The 21,021-nt window shown below is 40.3% G+C and overlaps 1 protein-coding gene across 2 annotated transcripts in view; it reads left to right on the forward strand.

Moving 5' to 3' along the window:
- Nucleotides 1-21,021, forward strand: part of LOC308586222 (glypican-5-like) — a 421,981-nt gene that overhangs the window by 40,380 nt on the left and 360,580 nt on the right. For both annotated transcript variants that reach the window (XM_081192628.1, XM_081192629.1), the window contains exon 2: nt 377-538. In XM_081192628.1, coding sequence (XP_081048754.1) covers nt 377-538 — 162 coding nt within the window. The remainder of the gene's footprint in view (nt 1-376; nt 539-21,021) is intronic.

The raw sequence follows: 21,021 nt of genomic DNA on the forward strand, positions 1-21,021 counted from the left end.
TAGCCTCCTCACCTCCATGCAAACTACAATGAAGCTCATTAAATTGCCAAAGTAATCTAATCTTACTGCAAGCAAAGCAGGGTGGATGCTCAATCAACAGGTTGTCGGGATGCTCCCACAAATGATGTGCCTGACTTGGGCTCCTTTTTGAACAGAGGCTGCAGTACATGTAATCCTGGATATGATGGCGTTTCCTTAATTTAGTTGATGCAGTCATAAATGCAGTCAGACGCTGAGCCCTTGAAGTGTTCAGAAAGGCTGGACATTTTACTTCTTATGAGCTGCATCACTTTGCTTGTTAGAAATATCTTTGGCGCTGTTTGTTGATGCTCTCACTGAGGATGTTTGTTTTTAATTTATTCTTTTCTTGCAACAGATTCCAACTTACAGATCTGCCAGCACAAAGTGCAAACATGTTGCACTAGAAAGATGGAAGAAAGCTATCAAGCAGCAGTTCGGAGAGAAAGGATGGAGAACATCCAGACTCTAAATTTTGAACTGAAATATATGATTGTCGGTCACATCACAGCTTTTCAAGGTAGGAATATTAAGAAAACTGTGAAGCAACTTCTTCCCTGTGCCAATAAATGCATAAGAACATGCTTGCTGGCTCGACTGATGGACATCTAGTCAGGCAGCCACATTCCAGGCACAGCCAGCCACATGCTTCTAGGAAGCTTACAATCAGCGTATGAAAGCAACACTGTGATGCTGTGTATATGTAATAACATTAGAGTAATATGTGTTAAATGTAGGTAAGTATAATACAGTCAAGGCTTGGTTCTCGGAACGCCTTGGTACTCATATGTTTTGGCTCCCAAACGCCAAAAACCCGGAAGTGTTCCGGTTTTTGAACGTTTTTCGGAAACCGAATGTCCGACGCAGCTTCCGCTTGAGTGCAGGAAGCTCCTGCAGCCAATCGGAAGCCGTGCCTTGGTTTTCAAATGTTTCGGAAGTTGAACGGACTTCCAAAACATTCTTGCAAAATTCGAGAACCAAGGTATGTGAATTGGGGTAAGTGGTTGGGAAGAGTGTGTGTACTTGGGATGGTAGACATGAGTGGCGATTGGGTAAAATTTTGAAAAGGAGTTTGAATATTGGTGGTAGACAGTTGAGAGGATCAGTCGAGAGTTATGAGCCGTTGGGGTTGGGGAAAGAGTGTGTTTGGACGGTGGCAGGGTTATTTGGATAGAGTAGGGTCAGCGTTGTTCTTAGTCATTGTATATATGAACTAAAGTAACTAAGAAGAAAGTTCAAAATTAAAGCCATATGTTTCTGTACTCTGAGTGATAATGCAGTGGTACCTTGGTTCTCAAACTTAATCTGTTCCGGAAGTCTGTTCTAAAACCAAAGCATTCCAAAACCAAGGCGCGCTTTCCCATAGAAAGTAATGCAAAATGGATTAATCCGTTCCAGACTTTTAAAAAGAACCCCTAAAAGAGCAATTTAACATGAATTTTACTATCTAACGAGACCATTGATCCATAAAATGGAAGCAATAATCAATGTACTGTACTATAAAATAAATAAGACAGTATTGTAGATGATAAAAATTAAAATTAGTTTTTTTCCTTACCTGCACTGATGATAGTCATTGTTTGGATGGGGGGCTTTTATCCATTTTCGCAGTCACACAATCAATCAATCAGTAGCTGAACTGGGTTCCACACAGTCACAAAAACGAATTAACCCAAAAAGCCTCAAAAATGCGAAATAAGTAGCAAAAACAAAAGCACCAAACTTAATCCATTCCGGAAGTCCATTTGACTTGTGAAATGTTTGAAAACCAAGGCGCAGCTTCTGATTGGTGCAGGCGCCCTGGAAACAATAGTCGACAGCCACATCAGGCGTTTAGCTTCTGCAAAACATTCGAAAACTGAAACACTTACTTCCAGGTTTTTGGCGTTTGAGAACCAAGGTACCACTGTAAAACCTTTTATTATTTCTGTTTATAATATAATATAATATAATATAATATAATATAATATAATAATAAAATAATATAGTAATGTTATACCATGCGCACATGCCTCCTGGCTGGCTACAACTGAGGTGGGAAGATATTCAGGTACATAGTATCTGTAGTGGCAGCAGAACCAATGGGAGTTTAGAAATATCTACCAGAAACCTTGCTCAGGGCAGTATACCTTATAGAAAGAGAAGGTGGTAGAGAAAAGTTGTGGTGAATATGAGGGTGGTGCCAGGAACTTAATTCCCATTCAGTTTACCTGGCAGTTATGGAAACATTTTTCAGGTGTAGTTCCAAGATTTATCAACTGCCTCAGTTAACTTCACTAAACCAAACCATTTTATTGCAAGCGCTGGTATTATGATGCATGCCAGACTGTTGATTTTTGGACAGAAGTGCATCCAGATATGAGCTGCACCAATATGCCCAAAACAGGAGGCCTGGGAAGCAGGATCTTAGAGGACCATTTTCAAGGAGTCATTCCTTTTAATGTGCTCTTGTACTCATTGCCTATTGACATTAGGTACACACCTTCACTTTACTGTTTTGGGTACCCGATGAGCTAAAATAATGCCTGTTTCATCAAGCCTATCCAGACGCATGATAATAGTTTTAAGTATTTTGTTTTTAAATGTTTTGTTTGTGTTATCTTGGTTTTTAATGATGGTTTTATATATATTTTTGTGTGTGCCTTTTAGACATTAAAAAATAAAAATGGATTTGTACACCTCTTTTTCAACATAAACTAATAGTGCAGCATTGTTCACCCCCCACCCCCTGGCCCGATTTGCGCAAATATGTGTTCTAATATTTCCTTACCAATACTGGAAATCAAGAAATGCTGGTGTGAAGCTATGTAAGGCAAGACGGACATGACTGAGGCAACAGCTCCCTCTGTCCTGTTTTTCTCCAGCGTTAATAGTATATTTTGTAATAGAATTTCTATTTGGATGGAAGAAATGTGCTTTTGCTGTTGGATACTGTGACAGGAGAAAGGGTGGGGGAGCAATTTGTTCTATTTCACAGTCTTGAAGGAAAAGGCCTTAGTATCCCACGCGGTTTTGAAAATCTGGCACCAAGTCACATTTGAGCCCTCTGCTGTGCCGAAGGGGAAATATGGAGCCATTGTTGAATGACAGTGAGTTATTCAAGTGATCTTTCAGCATCATTATAGAATAAAGCAAAGGTCAGAATAGATTAACCTGTCAGGCCCTGAGGTCAGCCAAGCCGCTTTATTGCTTGACTGAGTGAAATCAGTCATTAGACATTTCAAAGTAGCTTGGATTTACAAGCGTTTTCCAGAAATGGCTACCTAAATTATTGTATTGTGAGTGGTTATAAACTTGCTTTGTCCACCTTAGGTGAGAACACGCTAGAATTTTCAGCTTTGGCCTCTTAAAAGCCTCAAAGGCTCATTTGTTCGTTTTGGTTTGTGTGAGGTTTCAAAAGGCTCTCTAAATCTTTTCTTCAGATGACACTGTATAAACATTCTGTTGCTCAAGCAGGGGCGCCTTTTGGATTTTTTTATCCTGAAATAGTTTTCCCTGCATTGAGTTTGGTTTATTGTTGCATGGTATCATTATAAAACATTAAAGGCTGCATGCCTCAGACTGGTCAGAGGACATAAGCTTCATTCACTTTTTTCATTAGACTTCTGCTGCTTGGAACCATTGAAGAATGGGCTGAATATCAAATTAGTCAATTCAAAATCTGAACAATATGCAATATTTTCAGCAACAAATGAGCCACTCTTTGATTTCTTTCTTTTCTTTTTGGCTTCTCACATTCTATAGATACAAATATTCTCATTAAAAGTAATGTTCTACTGCAGCACTTTTAAAAAACGAAACAAAACCTGCCAAATTTGTTCAGTGTTATTTTATGGTCTTCAGTTGGATAATATATCACTTTAAAAAATGCAGCCTGGTAGATTTATTTCTTTATATAGAGATTTTCTGTCCCACCCAGCGCACCATTCAAGAATTAAATATCACCATTTCCTAAAATGCAGCCAGGAGCTCAGTACCTGCCCCATACCTGATGCCACGTATGATTTTGTGGTTTAGGGGAAATGGCCTTGTGGGCTGGAGTGGAGAGGCTTGGCAGGCAGAATTTGGCCCGTGGATAGTGGTTCTCTAACCCTGCCTTAAAAACTCAAATAATCATAGTACTCCAAAGACCATCTTAAAAAGCATGACTGTGAATTTAAATACAAGCACCAAGAACGCCCTGTTGTCCACCAGGCAAGCCTGGTCTGATCTGGTCAAGCGAGAGTGTCCCTCCCTTTGATATTCAGGCAATGGGACTGGCTCATCCAAAGACGTGACAAGAGATCTGAAACAGGAAGACACAACCACTGGGCACCAAGGGCAATATGATAGTTTCAGTGGATACTTCCCACCCATTTGATGTCAGTCCAAGGCCAGAATATCTTTGGACAGAGGCAGCTCCTTGATTTATTTTTTTAATGATTTGGAAAGTGACAGTTCCTTTAGTGATGAACTGTGTGCTCTTGGCAACTTGTGTTTTGTGTCCTCGGTGCATGTTGTTATTAACTTCCTTGGGCTGTGTGCACACCATACATTTAAAGCATGTGACTTCTCCCAAAGGAGCACAGGAACTATACTTTCTTAAGGGTGAGCTACAGTTCCCAGGATCCTTTGTGCTTTAAATGTATTGTGTGTATACAAGGAGATTAAATGAGCTGGCTAAAGAGCCAAATAATGAAATCTCTCAATGGGTTAAATGGTCAAAACAATCTGCCTTGTGTAAGATAGCTAAGCCTGCACGGTGTGCATCCAAAAATAAAGCTGAAACATTGCCCAAGATTACAGAATTCTGAAGGCAAGCATTAATTTGACATTGGGATTTCCACTGGTGCATAACCTTGGCTTAATTTGGCTGCTGCTTTTGAATCCAATCTGAGTTCTGTGCTCAGCATCTTGAGAATTCCATTTTAAATAAACAAAGAAATGGATATCCTCCTCTCTGTGGGATGGCTCAGTCCTGTGCAATTAATCGTGGTGGACCAATAGGTTGATCCTTGCAATGCTTTTCTGTCCTGCTGAAGTGAACGAAAGGTAGTGCTTTAAGGACTGTGCTGTAAGAGTGTTAATTGAAAGACTTGGGTACCAGCTTAAAAACCTTAAAGGAAAGTGCAATCGCCAGCCGACCTCTATTAAAATAGTTTGACATAATACTTTTCTTAGAAAAATGCGGACTTACAAACACCTTTTTTAATACTTTCACCTATAAGGACTTAGTTTTTAAGCTATATTTTGGAGGTTATTTCAATAGTCTTGCCATTAGGGCTGAAATGGGATAATTTTAACAGCTGCCAGATTCGCATAGAATGATTAGTATATAAGGCTACATTAAATTCATCACATCTGCACATAGATATTGTTGTTCTTGGCATCCTTCCCATTTCATACATGTGGTTAGGCTTAGTGCTGCCGCCGAATTCTCTGTTTTAATAAAAAGATTTGCAATATTAGCAAACCATTGCTGGGGCACACACTTAATAAATCAGTTGCATTCTAAAAATATTTTTAGTTTTGACTTGCTTTTACTAGTTGCTGTGTCAACTGCCTTTAACAGTGAAGGGTGCGCTGCTCGCTGATGTACACCTCTTGATACAGGGAAGAGGGCTTATGCCAGCAACAACATTCCTCCCATCTATCTGGGTTCATTATCAATATCTTCAAAACAGCAGTTGTATATTACTAGCAACGGCAGCCTATCTTGCAGGTTTTTTCTTAATAATAAAAAATACAGTATTCCCCCAGTTCAGAAACTCCAAGTCATTGCAAGGTGAGCAAAACCACCCTGTGAGCTTTCAGCTTTCAGCTCAGCTTGCGATGGCTCATTGCCAGCCCTCCATCCTTCTCTGCTCCCAGTTTCCCTCCCCTTCTTCCCTTCCAGTCACCAAGTCACAAAGGAGGGGGGTGGGGTGGGAACAGCAGCAGGAAAGGCTGGTGAAATTTGTCCTAAATTCCGATGCTTCTCATCTGCAATGAAGAGGCAGGAGCAGACCGGGTGGCTTGACTGTCAAGGGAAGATCTGAAATGTGACAAGTGGTGCTGTGTAAAATGAAAACTCTGATTCCACGTTTCTTTAAAGTCTTTAATGGGAAACATTGATTTTAACTGGGAAGTCCTGCTTCTGAAAGTGGCACCGCTTCACAATGCCAGAGGTGCATGTTAATATTGTCAGAACTTGAGTCGAAAGATGAACCTGTATTCATTTTTGCTTAAGGGATGTTATTTCATTTATTCAGTTTGGGAGTCCCCTCTAGTTTCCACTCACTTGCCTGGTTGCCTTGGATAGGAAGATTTATGAAGGGGAGGACTCTTCCTTATAATAATTTGTGGTTGTTTATTATTATTATTATTATTATTATTATTATTATTATTATTATTATTAATTTGCCACTACTTTTTTGACACAGGACATTTATGAACTGCTCTTTCTCCCTCCTCTTCAGCTGAAAAAGCCTTCTGCTCCTTTAAGAGCAATTGTGCCTTAGCTGTGTAGAATGAATGCGGCTTTTCTTGTGCAGTCATATCTTGGATCCCAGACACTTTGGGACTCAGACGTTTTTGCTCCCGCAAACCTGGAAGTGAGTGTTCTGGTTTGTGAACGTTCTTTGGAACCTGAATGTCTGACGGGGCTTCCAATTGGCTGCAAGAGGTTCCTGCAGCCAATCAGAAGCCATGCTTTGGTTTCTGAACATTTTGGAAGCCGAACGTCCCGCTTGCTGTCTTCCCTCCTGAGGAAAATTCCCAAGAACAAAGTAAATTTCTATTTATTCTTGATGGGTTCAAATGGCACACATGTGGAGACAAACAATTTCGATGGGAAGAAATATCAAGGGTGTATGTGTGAGAGTAAAGCTTTGCCGCTCACAGAAACTAAAGAGAAGTCTCCCCTCCAAACACTTTGAATGAAGTGGTAACAGGTGCTGCGTGCAAAAAGAGAGAGAGAGAGATGGCTCTACTCCTGTCATTTTTACGCTGAGGGTAATTTAAGGTAATGAGAATCCAAATACTGGTAATTTATTCATTCTGCTGCTGTTTTCTCTAGGGATATGCAGGACATGGTTCTTTGAAACCTATCCCAGGCTTCAGTCGGTGAATTAACAGGTATTAGGGGATGTGAAGAAATGGTTTGTTTTAAACTCAACTGTTTGAGACAAATTGGATTTTGATTTGATTTGGAGCATTTCTCTTCTGGTTCATTTGTTCTTAAAGGACAGAGGAATTATAAGCTTCCTAGTGATGATGATTGAACTGGTGTGGTATGAAACACACAATGCCTGAAACAATTTCTGAGCTTCTTGCAAGCCTAAGCCAGACCCTACTTATAATTCTAGATTTTTCTTCTTTCCTATTTGGTGGAGTAAAGAGCGATGTAGCCCTGTCACAGAATCCTTGTCATTTCTCTGACAAGCAAGGAAATGAATTGTTGGCACTGCTTGCTAGTGCTTCATATTGTTCTGATTCCTCCACACAGTCCTCCAGATTGCACCAAGAGGAACAGATGGAGTGTGTGTCTGTGTGTGAATGCACACTTCATTCTAACAATTGAAGGAATTCCACTGGTGAATGATTCCCGACAGTATCCTAGTCTGTCATTGGCCAACCATTTCAAATGAGTGCCAGCAAACAGGCGTCCCTCTATTCAGAAGGCTGAGATGTTGTAGTTCACGGCATAAACAGACTTGTCAGGTAGGAAAATAAATCAATATATAAAAAAAGCAAAAGTATGAGTAACCAGAGATTCCCTGCTGCCTCTTCAGTAGATCACATTGTATTCCACCCCACACAATATCCTTCTACTAGAATTGCTACGTACTGATATCGTGAGCCCACAGCGTATGATGGCTGTCCCTTACCACAAACATTATAACTGCTGAACGTTTCTTAGTTTTAAAACCAATTTTGTCAACACTATTTCTGCTTCCCCAGGCATGGTCTAGCTAAGTGGTTTTTCCACTGACCACACGTTCACAGCACTGTGGTTTAACAATCAAGCCCTTTTCACAGGGAACTCGGGGAATTGTAGCTCTGTGAGGAAAATGGGGTCTCCTATCAAAGCTCAACACCCTTAACAAACGTTTTCCAGAATTATTTGGGGGGAAACTAATGGTTTCTCATCATCCTGGGGAAAATGGACAAGTGGGGTGCCAAAGGGTTCTGATCTGGGCCCATTGTTATTCATTGTCTTTATAAACGACTTGCATGAAGGAATTGAGGGGATGTTCATCAGAACTGCAGATGACACTAAACTGGGAGGAATTGCTAATGCCAGAGAAGACAGAATCATGATTCAAGATGACCTTAACACATTGGAGAACTGGGCCCAAACTAACAAAATGAGTTTCGGTGGGGACAAATGTAAGATACTACACTTAGGCAGGAAGAACCAGATGCACAAATATAAGTTGGGGGGACACCTTGCTTACTAGCACTACATGTGAAAAGGATCAAGGGGATTCAGACATAAGCAGGGTCTATGAATCAAGGAAAGCCTGGACAAAATAAGTTCTTACAATACATCTGAAGCTGGTTTACATATAGCAGGGAGGAGAGCATTCCATAATAAAGGAGCAAAAGCAGAAAATGTCCATCTTGTGAAATGACCATCCTGTGATATTCTGTAGGGTGGAGTTCCATGAGTAGAATTTTGTCAGATAATCTAAGTGATTTTACAGGTTTATACAGGGGCAGGTAACCTCATCCCAATTATTCTCGTACAAACAACTTCAGAAAAATGTCTGGGATACACAGGGGAAGGTTTGATTAGCAATGCTGATTTGCAGTGACGTGCTGAAAGCCACACAGGCTTTGATTGAAAGTATCCATCCCAGTTTGTAGTTAATTACAAAATGAGGTTCAAGCACAGTGCTGTGAATGGATTCAATCCAAAATCAATGAGCTATTTAAAAGCCGAGAGATCTCAGCTGTGGTTTCTATTACTTGCTGTGTGATGATTGAGAGGTAAAACTGCTGTTTCAAAATAGGTTGTCATGATTCCTAAATGCTAGGTCTCTTGCTCAGAGAATTGGTTACAGCTTGCCTTTTCGCATGTGTAATCCTACTAAGTATAGCTCTTCTCCATATTGACTTATTGAGCATAAGTCTGGCCTGTGGCCTTTGGCACAAATGTTTCCTCACATAGAGATTGCAATTGCTGAGCCCTCTCCAGCTTAATTTTGAATTAGCTTGGTCCCTATAAATTTTCCCAGGGAGCATTTAGGGAAAAGTTGAGTCTCCTTTAAAGTTGATACTTGTTCACATATGTCTTACTTTATTGGCCCTTGTGCCACCTTTGTGGTGAGGCTTGGAAATTCAACTGCCGCTCCTCTTCCAAAGTAAAAAAAACCACATTGGAACAGACAAAGCTTGAGATATGGGTGTGGGACAACTGCCACAAAATCCTATGCAAGACTGTTTTTTCTTTGGAAGGCCCATTGCTCAGTCCAAAGCAGATGATTTGCATGCCGACCGTCCCCAGTTCAATCCCTGCTATCTCTAGACAGTGCTGGACTCCTGTCTGAAACTCTGGAGAGTTGCTGCAAAACAGTGTAAACCAGGTGTGGCCAATGGGGCACCCTTCAGATTTTGCTGAACCCCCTTCAGCCCCAGCCAACATTGATAATATTTAGGAATGATGGTCCCAACAACATTAGAAGCGAATTGTTTCCATTACTCCTGATGCAAACAGTACCAAGCTAGGTGGACAACTGGTATGGCTCTGTATAAAGCAACTTCCTGTTTCTAATTGAGAGTACAGTGGTACCTCAGGTTACAAACACCTTGGGTTACAGACTCTGCTAACCCGGAAGTAGTACCTCGGGTAAAGAACTTTACCTCAGGATGAGAACAGAAATCGCACGGCAACGGGAGGCCCCATTAGCTAAAGTGGTACCTCAGGTTAAGAACAGGTTAAGAACGGACCTCCGGAACAAATTAAGTTCATAACCAGAGGTACCACTGTATTGACCCCAAAAGGAGAAGTCATTAATATATTAAATGTGGAAAAAGACTAGTAAATATCTTCAAGTGTTGCCTGGGTCTTTATTTTGAACTTTTGTTTCCCTGAAATATTGAAACTGGAGTGCAGAAGATTATTATAAATGAACCACACCTGAACGAGGTGGGTTGAGCTGTGTTGTGACGTTCTGAAGTAGGTGCTGAAAATGGACTTAGATCTGACTTGGAAACTCAGTGTGATCAGCAGGCTTCTGAGAAAGACTGTGCTTGTGCCCTAAGGGTGCTTGCAGGTGTGGAATCCAGGAGCAAAAATGTTGGCAGCCTATGCGTATTTCTGCAGTTGTGTTAGATATTATGCTTGAAGATAAAAAAATTTAATTAGTGAATTACTTGTCAGCAACTTACTAAAAATGTTTTTCGGGGTTTTTTTAGGTATCTAATTTTAAACAAAGCATCTAAGCTGTCCCATTGCTGCATTCAGTTCTCCTTTTACTTTATTATACCCTCCAGTATCTCTTTCCAGTATTGGAAAAGACTCCGGTGGGTTCAGCTAGCACCTGGAGACTGGAGATTGGGGAGCAGGCAAAGGGTGAAGAAACTTCCAAGATGATTTGTCTTTCCACCTGAGGAGCATGACCCAGGGAAGAATTGTCTTGTCTGCTTCTTCTTTTTCATCCATCTCTTTCTTCCTCTACTCTGGGATGGAGAGGGTTAAAGTTTGGTTATGTGGGAAGGATATTTAGGATATACTAAAACTTCATTGCAGTGAACTGATACATCAGTTTAATGAATCACGGTAGGAAATAATGTAATTCTGATACACTGGGCAGTATCTCTCAAGGGAAAGAAGAGTGGAGGGATCTTGCAATAAATCAGTTTCTGTGGAATCTTTGTAGAATTTGGCAGACCTGTTACAATTCCTTAGACTGAAGTCTATCATTTTGCTTTTTTGTTTATATTTGCTTGTTTGTCGGCTCCTGCATATTTTTATGGATGTGCATAATACATAGGAAGTTTATATAAAAAATCAAACTCTGATTAGAATAAAAGACACCATCCAGGCAAAACTAGCCACTTTAAACTCTCATTCACTGGTCTGTGCATGCTTAATTCTGCCACTGAAATCCATTTTTGAACTGCCTAACTTTGGCTTAGTTGTGCCCAAGCTTTTAAAGGAGCAGCAAACTGAATTGGCTTAAAATAAAATAAAAAACTTCAGCTCTTATTACAGCACTCCCCACTCGCATTAGATTTTTTTTAAAAAATCTGATTGTTTTAGTTTCATGATCTCATCATCCCTGCTATAAATCCTTGTTGGTATAACTCCAAACAATGTATTTGGACACTTATGCTTTGCTAGTATTCCCTAAACTCTGTATTTTGATGGAACAGGCTTGATCTATCTCTGTAAATTAAACCCTTTACTTCAGCTGCCTATCAAATTGGGATTTTTTGTCTAGCTTTTCCTGAAGTTCTGACCTCTTTAATATCTTCAACATGTAGAGATAAAGAGAATTCTTAAGATACGCCAGGCAGCATTAGTAAATGTTAGTATTCCTTTATGAACAAATGGCCTGTTAAGCTTCGGCTTCGGTCTGCAACCTGAGCACACTTGACCTCGGAACGCCTAAAATGATATCAGCTATCCTCCTGGCTATGCAAATAAGATTATTTTGGGGTTGCTATGAAATGCAGTTCATTGACAGAAGGCTCATGTGCAGTTTGCTGAGGTTTAAATTAAGACTGACCTTTCCATATTAATCAGAATAGAAATCCTTGATTCAAAAGTCAAGCAGCATGCTTCATCTCTTCATATTGCTCTCCTGAGCTCACTGTGGGTGTTTCCCCAAGTTCCTATACAAGGAATTAGAGGGGAGGGGAAGCAGTAGTTTTAAGATGCAGAAATAACAGATTTAGCTCTGTTGATGGTAGCACTTTGTAATTGCAAAATGTTCTTGTGGTCGCAGGCCTATCAAAAGCATGGACTTCAATTTCACGACAATTTGCTGTTGTTAATATTGTATCATTTTACAATCAGTCTCTAAAACAAAATACACAAATTAAGAGCTAGAGCTGCCTATACTTTGAGTAAGGTAGATTACTGCAAGATAGATTACTGAGAGTATGTTGGCCATGGAAGCCACAGAATCTTCAGAACTTACAGCACCATGGAAATCACACCATGTTTTGAGTGCAGAAGTTGCAGACATGTAAATATAAACTGATCATCTAATTACACCTTAAGGCAAGATGCGGTATCTTTGAACAGACATTCCTGCATGTTTTTGTTTGTTTTGAGAAAAAATCAAATAGTCCTGTGGCTCAGATGAGGCTGGTAACACTGGGAGAGTAGGTTCAACCCTTTCCTGTGCCATTTTCCTGATTTAAATCACCCTCTCCTGTTACCAGCTTCGCTACACATGTACTCATGAACTAATATTTTACGTGTGTTCAAAGAACTGACCCTTCGGGGAACTTTACTGGAGACCATTGTGTGCCACAGAGGTTACTGCAGTGGACAAGAAGGAAAGAAAGAAAGAAAGAAAGAAAGAAAGAAAGAAAGAAAGAAAGAAAGAAAGAAAGAAAGAAAGAAAGAAAGAATATTTCCTCATATACTTGAATCACACAATGCACTATGATTTAAGGTATTGATTTGCACAAAATAGTGGGCAATGAGTAAAATAGCTTTGCAGCAACACAGAAACAAAATGTAGCAGGATGGTTAGTTCAGTGGCAGATTTAGGGTGGCACGACCGGTTTGGTTGCACTAGGCATGGAGTCTTGGAGGTGCCACAACTATCGTGTCGAATGGAAGGCAAGAGGTGTGTACGTCGAATTTTGGTGTCACAGAAATCAGAAACCCCAAGGTTAGTTGTGGTTCGAGGACCCGATCACCGCATAGTGGAATGAAAACACACGGACACGTGATATAAAGTTAATGGGCAAGAAAAGGCTACAACTTTATTGATTACAGCAAGTGAAAATACACGAATACACGACCGCCGGATTCCTTTAACGGAATACCCAAAAATTGAAGGCGTAGGCGATGGCCACACCTAGCCCTTCCACACACCACAACACATTATTCCAATGCCTAACCGCCACCCGAGCCCAAAAGGCTCACCGCAAAGATCCAAAACTCTCCCAGTACTCCAATCACAAGGAATTAGCTCCGACAGCAATAAACAGCCCCCCCACTCTAAGCCCTGCGAAATACTTCACTGGCTTCTGCAGACAGCAAGGACGGTAGACCTGTTGACTCGCGACGGGACGACGAAGAGTGAGGGCCGTGTGGCTGGCGCAGCAGCGATTTACGCTGCCGTCCACGACCCTTTGGAGGCACCTGGTTGGGTGCCTGCCTGTGGGCGTGGTGCACCAGCCAGGTGAGAGGAGGCAAGGGGGCTAACGCCCCCTGCTTGAGGCGGGAACCGGCTCCCGCCCACAACCACTCCCCTCTTTTGCAGGAGGGAGAGTCTTTATTGCATGATCCTTCATGAGCATATGCCAGTGTTTCCCCAGTGGGTCATCTGTTACCAGTTGTGCATTCCAGCTTCCCAGTTTTTCAAAGGCACTCAGTTGCTCCCAGGGTTCATACTCATTGCATTATCTGCAGTTTCATGGACTTGGCTCAAAAAATATGGATGGGAACGGCACTGCCAAAGTAGAAATTGATGGAAAAGAAGGCCACTAAGATGAGTTGCTATCCCTATCCTTCATACAGTACAAACATATGTAATGGATTCAAACAATTAAATCTGATTATGGCAGTATTCAGTTTGATTTCACAAAAATGGGTCCATTACAGCATGCTTCTCCTTTAACAGTGTTCTGTTCCTAGATTTTTGTGTTTTTAAAATAAAAAACAACTGAAGAGGCAGCCCAAATATTCACATAATTGTAGACACATTTTATACTCCAGGGGCTTTATCTTCTTTAAGATGCTAAACAACATCCTAGAGATGAAAGCCCGACTTCCACAATTTTGTGAAACAGATATGTGTCATAAATCATGCTCAAAGGGGGCATTACATGATCATCGGCTTTCCTTAAGTGACCACATTGTAAACCTAATATGGATTCTTAAATGTGAAAGAATACCTCATTAAATCATAATTGCATTCATCTAATTGGTTATAGCTCTGTGGATGTCATCCCATTATTTCCCAGTTACGTAGTTCACTGCAAGCTGCCTGCTGGCCAGTCCATTTCATCTGTGGTTGAGTTGCATCACTTAACTTGTCAAACTACCTAGTTTGGCTGACTGGCAGAATTCTAAAGAGCGATTTTTTAGTTGAGTCTTCCTTACCACAAAAATAAAAAGAATTTATGTACAGTGAAAATAAGAGAGTGCTCTTTATGCAGTAAGTTTTCTTCGGACGCAGTAGCCCAATACTAACGGGCCATAGTTCAGCAGTAGATCTCAAGTTCCCAAGCACTCCAGATAGGGCTGGAAGAAATTCCTTTTGGATGAAACCCTGGAGAGCTCTGTTGGCAATTGTGAGCTAGATGACCAATGAGCTTTTTTTAAAGGCATCTTGAAAGTTTTCAACCTTCCCAAATTTCTCTCTCCCTCCCCCCTCCTCCATTTTTACTGATTTCTGAAACCCATTTTGTTTCTCTTAAAATTTCTCAGATTGTTTGTCCACGTTAGAACATCCAAATTTGCTTCAAAAACTGCTTTAGGTGAAACTTGCTATGGCAATTAAGGGATGCATGAACCCACCATGAAAAATGGTGGCTTGTCTGCAGCATTTGAAGCCACGGGCTTCTTCAGCCACTTAAGCTTAGTATATTTTCCACAAAGGAAGATTTCCTATTTCTTTTAACAGATATTGGTACCTCAGCAAAAGAAGGGGGGGAAAGGAAAAAAAGAGGCACAATAGAAACAAGACTTTATAAAATATATGGCATTTGTAAAAATAGATAAAGTACACTTAAGGTATACCCTCAAGTGTATTATTGACCTTGTCTCCACATCCAACAGAAAGATGGATAATTGGTAAATTTGGTTAGGACTTTATTATTTTCATGAAATTGCAGCCTGTCCCCTCCGGCCATTTCTAGATGCACCATTTAATATATCAGCAGATTATTATTGTTGTTGGCTAGCTCAATAAAAGTAGCCATAGGTAATGAACTAAGCATTGAAGGGGCTGGTGTGGGTGGATGCCATTACTTCTCACTTCACTGACACAATTTAATATGTTGCAAAATAAATAGATGAATGTGTTTGTCAGGCCTTTACAACCTCCCCTCCCCCCCCTCACATTTAGCTACATCAGTTCTAATGTAGAAGCTTGAGGGGTTTTTTATTAAAAAATGCAAGAAAAATACTTTCTTTTAATACTTCTTTTTTGGAAAATTAAGCAGAGAATTTGATTATCTTTCCATCTCTATTTTACAGACACAAAGTTGTGGGGTTTCTTTAAGCTAAATTGGGAATAGAAAATATTTCACTGGAAATATTGGACACAAAAGAAAAGCACAGGTTTTGCTTGCCTTCCAGCTGTGAAATAAGGTCACATCCACATCACATATTTATAGCATGTTACGCCACTTTAAAAGGCATAGGTCTCCCCCAAGGAATCCTGGGGGCCATAGTTTAAGGGTGCTAGGGATTCTCACTCTCTGAAGGTTCTCTGGGAGGGTGTTGTAGTTCATCACAATACAATAAAAAGCACAAACTAATCTACAAGAAATAAAGCAAGAAACTAAAGAAAGAAGAAACAGAAACTGCAAAATCCTCTCTCACCACTATATCTGTGCGCATTCTTCTAACAACTCTCAATACCCTTAATAAACTGCAGTTCCCAAGTTTCTTTGGGGGAAGCTATGGCTGTTAAATGAATATCTCATCTATGGACACCTCAGATGCTTTCATATTCTCATTCATACATTTTCTTTGTTTCGTTTAAAAATAAAAAGTGGAAATGTTTACAAACACACACACACACACACTGCTGAAAGAGGTTTGCAACATTTCAAACACTACTAAAACAGTTTCATAACATTGCAAAACAATAACATAATAAGTTCATAATGACATTACAAAACAAAAATATAATACTGTAACATACAAAAACCACAATTCAATACTATAAGTGTAACACAATTACTTAAGCAACATGCAGCATCCATTCACATTAGATCTACAAACACCTCTTCTATGATGATGCTCACATGCTGCTCATCCAGCAATGTCTCATTCTCCAAACGTTTATTTCACGGAATTGCAGGAAACCATTGTTGGAGACCGGCCATTATTCAATCTGCCAGGTTATGTAATAAGGCAGAGAGATGTTCTGCAGGAGTGGGTACCTGAGGCCTCAAGATGCTGCTGGGTTGCAGCTCCTATCACCACTGGTCATTGACCAGGCTTGCTATAGTCCAACAACATCTGGAGAAACATCTGGAGAAACAAAGGTTTTCTGTCCCTGATGTAAGGGCAGCCCTTATAAACTTCCAATTATTACTATGCAGTGAGTCTTAAGATATGTGGAACAGTTTAGTGGCTACACTACAACATTACATGTTGCGTTTTGCATAGGAAAAGGTAAAGGGACCCCTGACCGTTAGGTCCAGTCGCGGACAACTCTGGGGATGCAGCGCTCATCTTTCTTTATTGGCCAAGGGAGCTTCCAGGTCATGTAGCCAGCATGACTCACCAGAAACCAGAGCAGCGCACGGAAACGCATAACCAAAAAAATTAACATAATGGCTACTGATAAAACAATCCAAATGTCCAGAAGTAAGGTGTGTAATGTCAACGAAGCTTCTTTCTGCATTAGCAGGCAGATAACTGAGTTGAACATTTTGGAGAATACTGTAATAAAACCTCTTGAGATTATCCTGTTTTCTAAATCCCCATTAGCCCTATTCAACTGTGCTCCTCATGAGTGGATCAGGGGGAACAAGAGTAGCAAGCTTCACCCTCCTGTGTTTCAGTCCCTGCCACCCTCCATAAGTTGGAGGGCGAAGCCTGGAGCATGGATCCTCATAGAGTCCTGAGAAACCCTGCTTCTAAATCAGGGCTGGGGGAGACCTTTGGCCCTCTAGAAGTTGCTGTACTACAACTCCCAACATCCCATAATGTGCTTGCTAGAGCTGATGGGTGTTGTAGTTCATCAACCTTTGGGAGGGCCAAAGGTTCCCCACATCTATTCTAAATCACATGGGGAATATCCCCAAGGAGAAGAGGTTCCCCATTTCAGATTTCAGCCATTGCTTCGAGCCTTTCTGGAGGATGAAGGACCACAGATCTTTAACTGTCTGCTACTTTGTGGAGGAAGTCCAAGAGCTAAGCATTTACCTTGTTGGCAGGATTACTTCCTTGGCTGCAGCTGGTGTAAGAACTCATGAGAAAGAAAGTGGCATTTTTGTTGTTGTTTAGTCATTTAGTCGTGTCTGACTCTTGTTACCCCATGGACCAGAGCACGCCAGGCACTTCTGTCTTCCACTGCCTCCCGCAGTTTGGTCAAACTCATGTTCGTAGCTTCGAGAACACTGTCCAACCATCTCGCCCTTTGTCGTCCCCTTCTCCTTGTGCCCTCCATCTTTCCCAACATCAGGGTCTTTTCCAGGGAGTCTTCTCTTCTCATGAGGTGGCCAAAGTATTGGAGCCTCAGCTTCACGATCTGTCCTTCCAGTGAGCACTCAGGGCTGATTTCCTTAAGAATGGAGAGGTTTGAGCTTCTTGCAGTCCATGAGATATAAAGCTTAATTTGTAGCTCTTAATGACTATAGGAATGTTCAAAATGTTGATATTTAAATCATAACCTTTTAAAAAAATGTTAACAGAAAGCTTTGTTTCTTGCATCACATTAAATTTTTTTAGCAATAATTACTGCAGGGACATCCGTGGCTTCACCCAGCTATAGTTAAATGGCACCCCTGCCAAATAATAAGATACTTTTATATACTTCCTAACAATAAGCTAGAAGAGCTTTAAGTTAATGAATCGTACTGCTTCAATTTATTTGATTACATATTTAGACAAAAGTGTCTGAGTATAAATCCATGTTTTCGTTTAAAGCGCTCTTACCTTGCTCTTCAGCCAAAGGAGGTTTCGAGAGAGGCTTATAAAGATCAGTGATAAGACAAAACAAAATGTTTATTAGTGTGAACCTGAAAGAGAATTACCTTAAAACAATACTCCAGTGGCACTTAACTCTACATGAGTTGATTTTTGGGGCTGGAACATACATTGTTGGAAGTGCAACAGAATTAGTGCAGATTTAATACATATTTTATGTTGTGAACCACCCTGTTTTTGTCATATGAAGGGCAGTATACATATTTAATAAATAATAAAAACAATATCTTTTGGATTCATTAAAAATGCATTCTGGACAGAAGTATTTAATATACAAATAAGTACAGGCTGTGATATTTCAAGAAATTCTAAAATAGTTTTGTTAATACTTCTCTTTTGCCAATTAACACTACAAGTTCTTTAAAGGCTCTTTGGTATTCAATATATGAGGGAAAGTATATTTTTATTTGAACAGAATAGGGAAACCTCCTCAAACAGCAACAAATAAACGCCTCAAACAGTAAACCTTCTTACACAGAAATAAAAACCCTCCGAGGGCCTTTTGGCGGTTCCCTCCCTGCGAAAAGTGAGGTTACAGGGAACCAGGCAGAGGGTCTTCTTGATAGTGGCGCCTGCCCTGTGGAATGCCCTTCCATCAGATGTCAAGGAAATAAGCAACTACCTGACTTTTAGAAAACATCTGAAGGTAGCCCTGTTTAGGGAAGTTTTTAATGTTTTATCGCATTATTATTATTATTATTATTATTATTATTATTATTATTATTATTATTATTATTATTATTATTATTATGATGTTGGGAGCTGCCCAGAGTGGCAGGGCATAAATAAATTATTATTATTATTATTATTATTAGCCACTAATTTAGATGGCTTTAAAGGGAAGAGGGGGGAGGGTAAGACAATTGCATATAATATGAAAGCAAGAGATCTTGGCTGGGGACAGGCATTATGAACTTCTTCTTTTTCTTCTTCTTTTTCTTCTTCTTCTTCTTCTTCTTCTTCTTCTTCTTCTTCTTCTTCTTCCATCAAACAATAAATAAATGTTAAGGCATTGATTTATACATTCACCAATTCACCTCCAGGGATCTTCTATATTGTTTCGCACAGGAGAATGGGTGTTTGCATGCATGTAGGCATTTTCTGGGTGTTGTTTCTGCATCTGCACAAAATGGCACAAAACATTGGCATCAGTTCAGAGGGGATCAGACAATGTTGGATTTGGGGGTGTTAACTTGTAACTCCAGTTTGCTGTGTGAATTATTCAGCTTGGGGTGTGACACAAAATGTGGCATTCACATCATAAAACAAGCAGAAAACTTTGGTATCAGTTTGAAGGGGATCCAAAATGCCGGGCGTACAAGTTAATGAACCTGGTGCAGAAACTTCAGCATATTCTTTCTGGTACTGCTGGTACTTTGCATAGAGTTGTTTTCTTCCTTTCCTTATATAAGTTGACATGAACATCAGTAGAATAATTCTTCTTGCTCTGCTTCTGTTCGTGGTTTTGGAACCCTTAATGGCTCCAATTGAAGCAAATAATGAAACCAACAGAAGACAGATAGATAACAGACAGCAAAGCAGCTTTGAAGGCTGTTGTTTAATGTGCTTTTCATCTCTGATGAGGGCAATTATTTTAGCACTGATGGAACCTATAAAAACACTGCCATGAACTGAAAGTATAATAAATGTTTAAAACCAGAAAGCCCAACAAGTTCCCATTTGGGACTGTAGTTTGGAAATAAAAGAGTAGGGCATTTATCTTGTTGAGTAAAGGAGATCAAAACTGCAAGCCCTGACCTGGTCTGGGTGTGGATTGACAATAAGGGGAAAACAGGTATTTGTCTTTCCTTGGGACAAAGGGAAGAAGTACTTCATGTTGTCTGTATCTTGTTCATCCTGCGTATTAAAAATAGGGGGCAGGCTGCAACTGTTCTGATAATCTTACCCATTAAGAGGTTTCATTATTCTGATATTTGATTCACACATTTAAGCTACAGATACCATACCTTTAAAGCACAGAATTTCCAGCAAAGAATCCTGCAAACTGTAGCTTGCCCTTTAAGGGCTACAGTTCCCAGCACCCTTAACAAACTATGGTTCCTAGGATTCTTTGGGTGAAATCATGTGCTTTTAAATGTGCTTTCAACATATGGTTTCTCCTCTATATGAGCAATTCAAGATACGTGCTTGAATGATGAAACATGGGTCTGCAACAATTTTTCAGTGGCAGTTTTCTCCATTGTAGCAACCATAGTACTTTCTGTTAACAATGTCCAGGATCCATCAGACCTTACACAGTAGTAACAATCCAAGAAGACTTAAATCAAATGGTGCTTGACCCTGTTTTGGACTGTAACTAGTCTCTGTGGCTATTCCTAAAGACACCCTCCTCCCATAACTGTCAACCTTTCCCTTTTCTTGTGAGGAATCCTATTCGGAATAAGGGAATTTCCCTTAAAAAAGGGAGAAGTTGACAGCTATGCCTCCTCCACCTGCCCCCTCCATCATGATTGTTGCCATCACTGTGTTGAGCATAGACTCTGCAGTGGGAACAATCTTCATGAAATTTTAGGATAATCAGCTTCATGTAACCAGCATGCTTAAGTCTAATTAATTCATGAAGGGGTTAATACCATAGAGTAAGCTGTCCTGCCAGGCTGAGCTATGTCCACTTGCCCTCACCTTGCGAGGAATTAGCTAATCAAGTACTAGACCAGAGGGACCAATGATTCCCACCCCAGCATTGCAAAATAACTTTAAGAAATTTGAGGTAGAACTTTTTAAATGTTTACTGGTTTGGCCTTTCTTTTTTAAACGATGCATCTTTGGGCTGCCAAATGGAACAAGATGCTAAATGTCAAGTGTGTGAATCACAGTTAGTTCAACTCCAAATATGACAATATGCTAGAGAAGCCTCTTCCTGGCAATTTGCCATTTTGCCCACAAAAACTAGATTCCCAAGGAGGATTATTTCCCCAGACATGGGGGCTGAAGAAATTAAA

This window comes from Podarcis bocagei (assembly GCF_964188305.1).
Source record: "Podarcis bocagei genome assembly, chromosome: 4".
Lineage (NCBI taxonomy): Eukaryota > Metazoa > Chordata > Lepidosauria > Squamata > Lacertidae > Podarcis > Podarcis bocagei.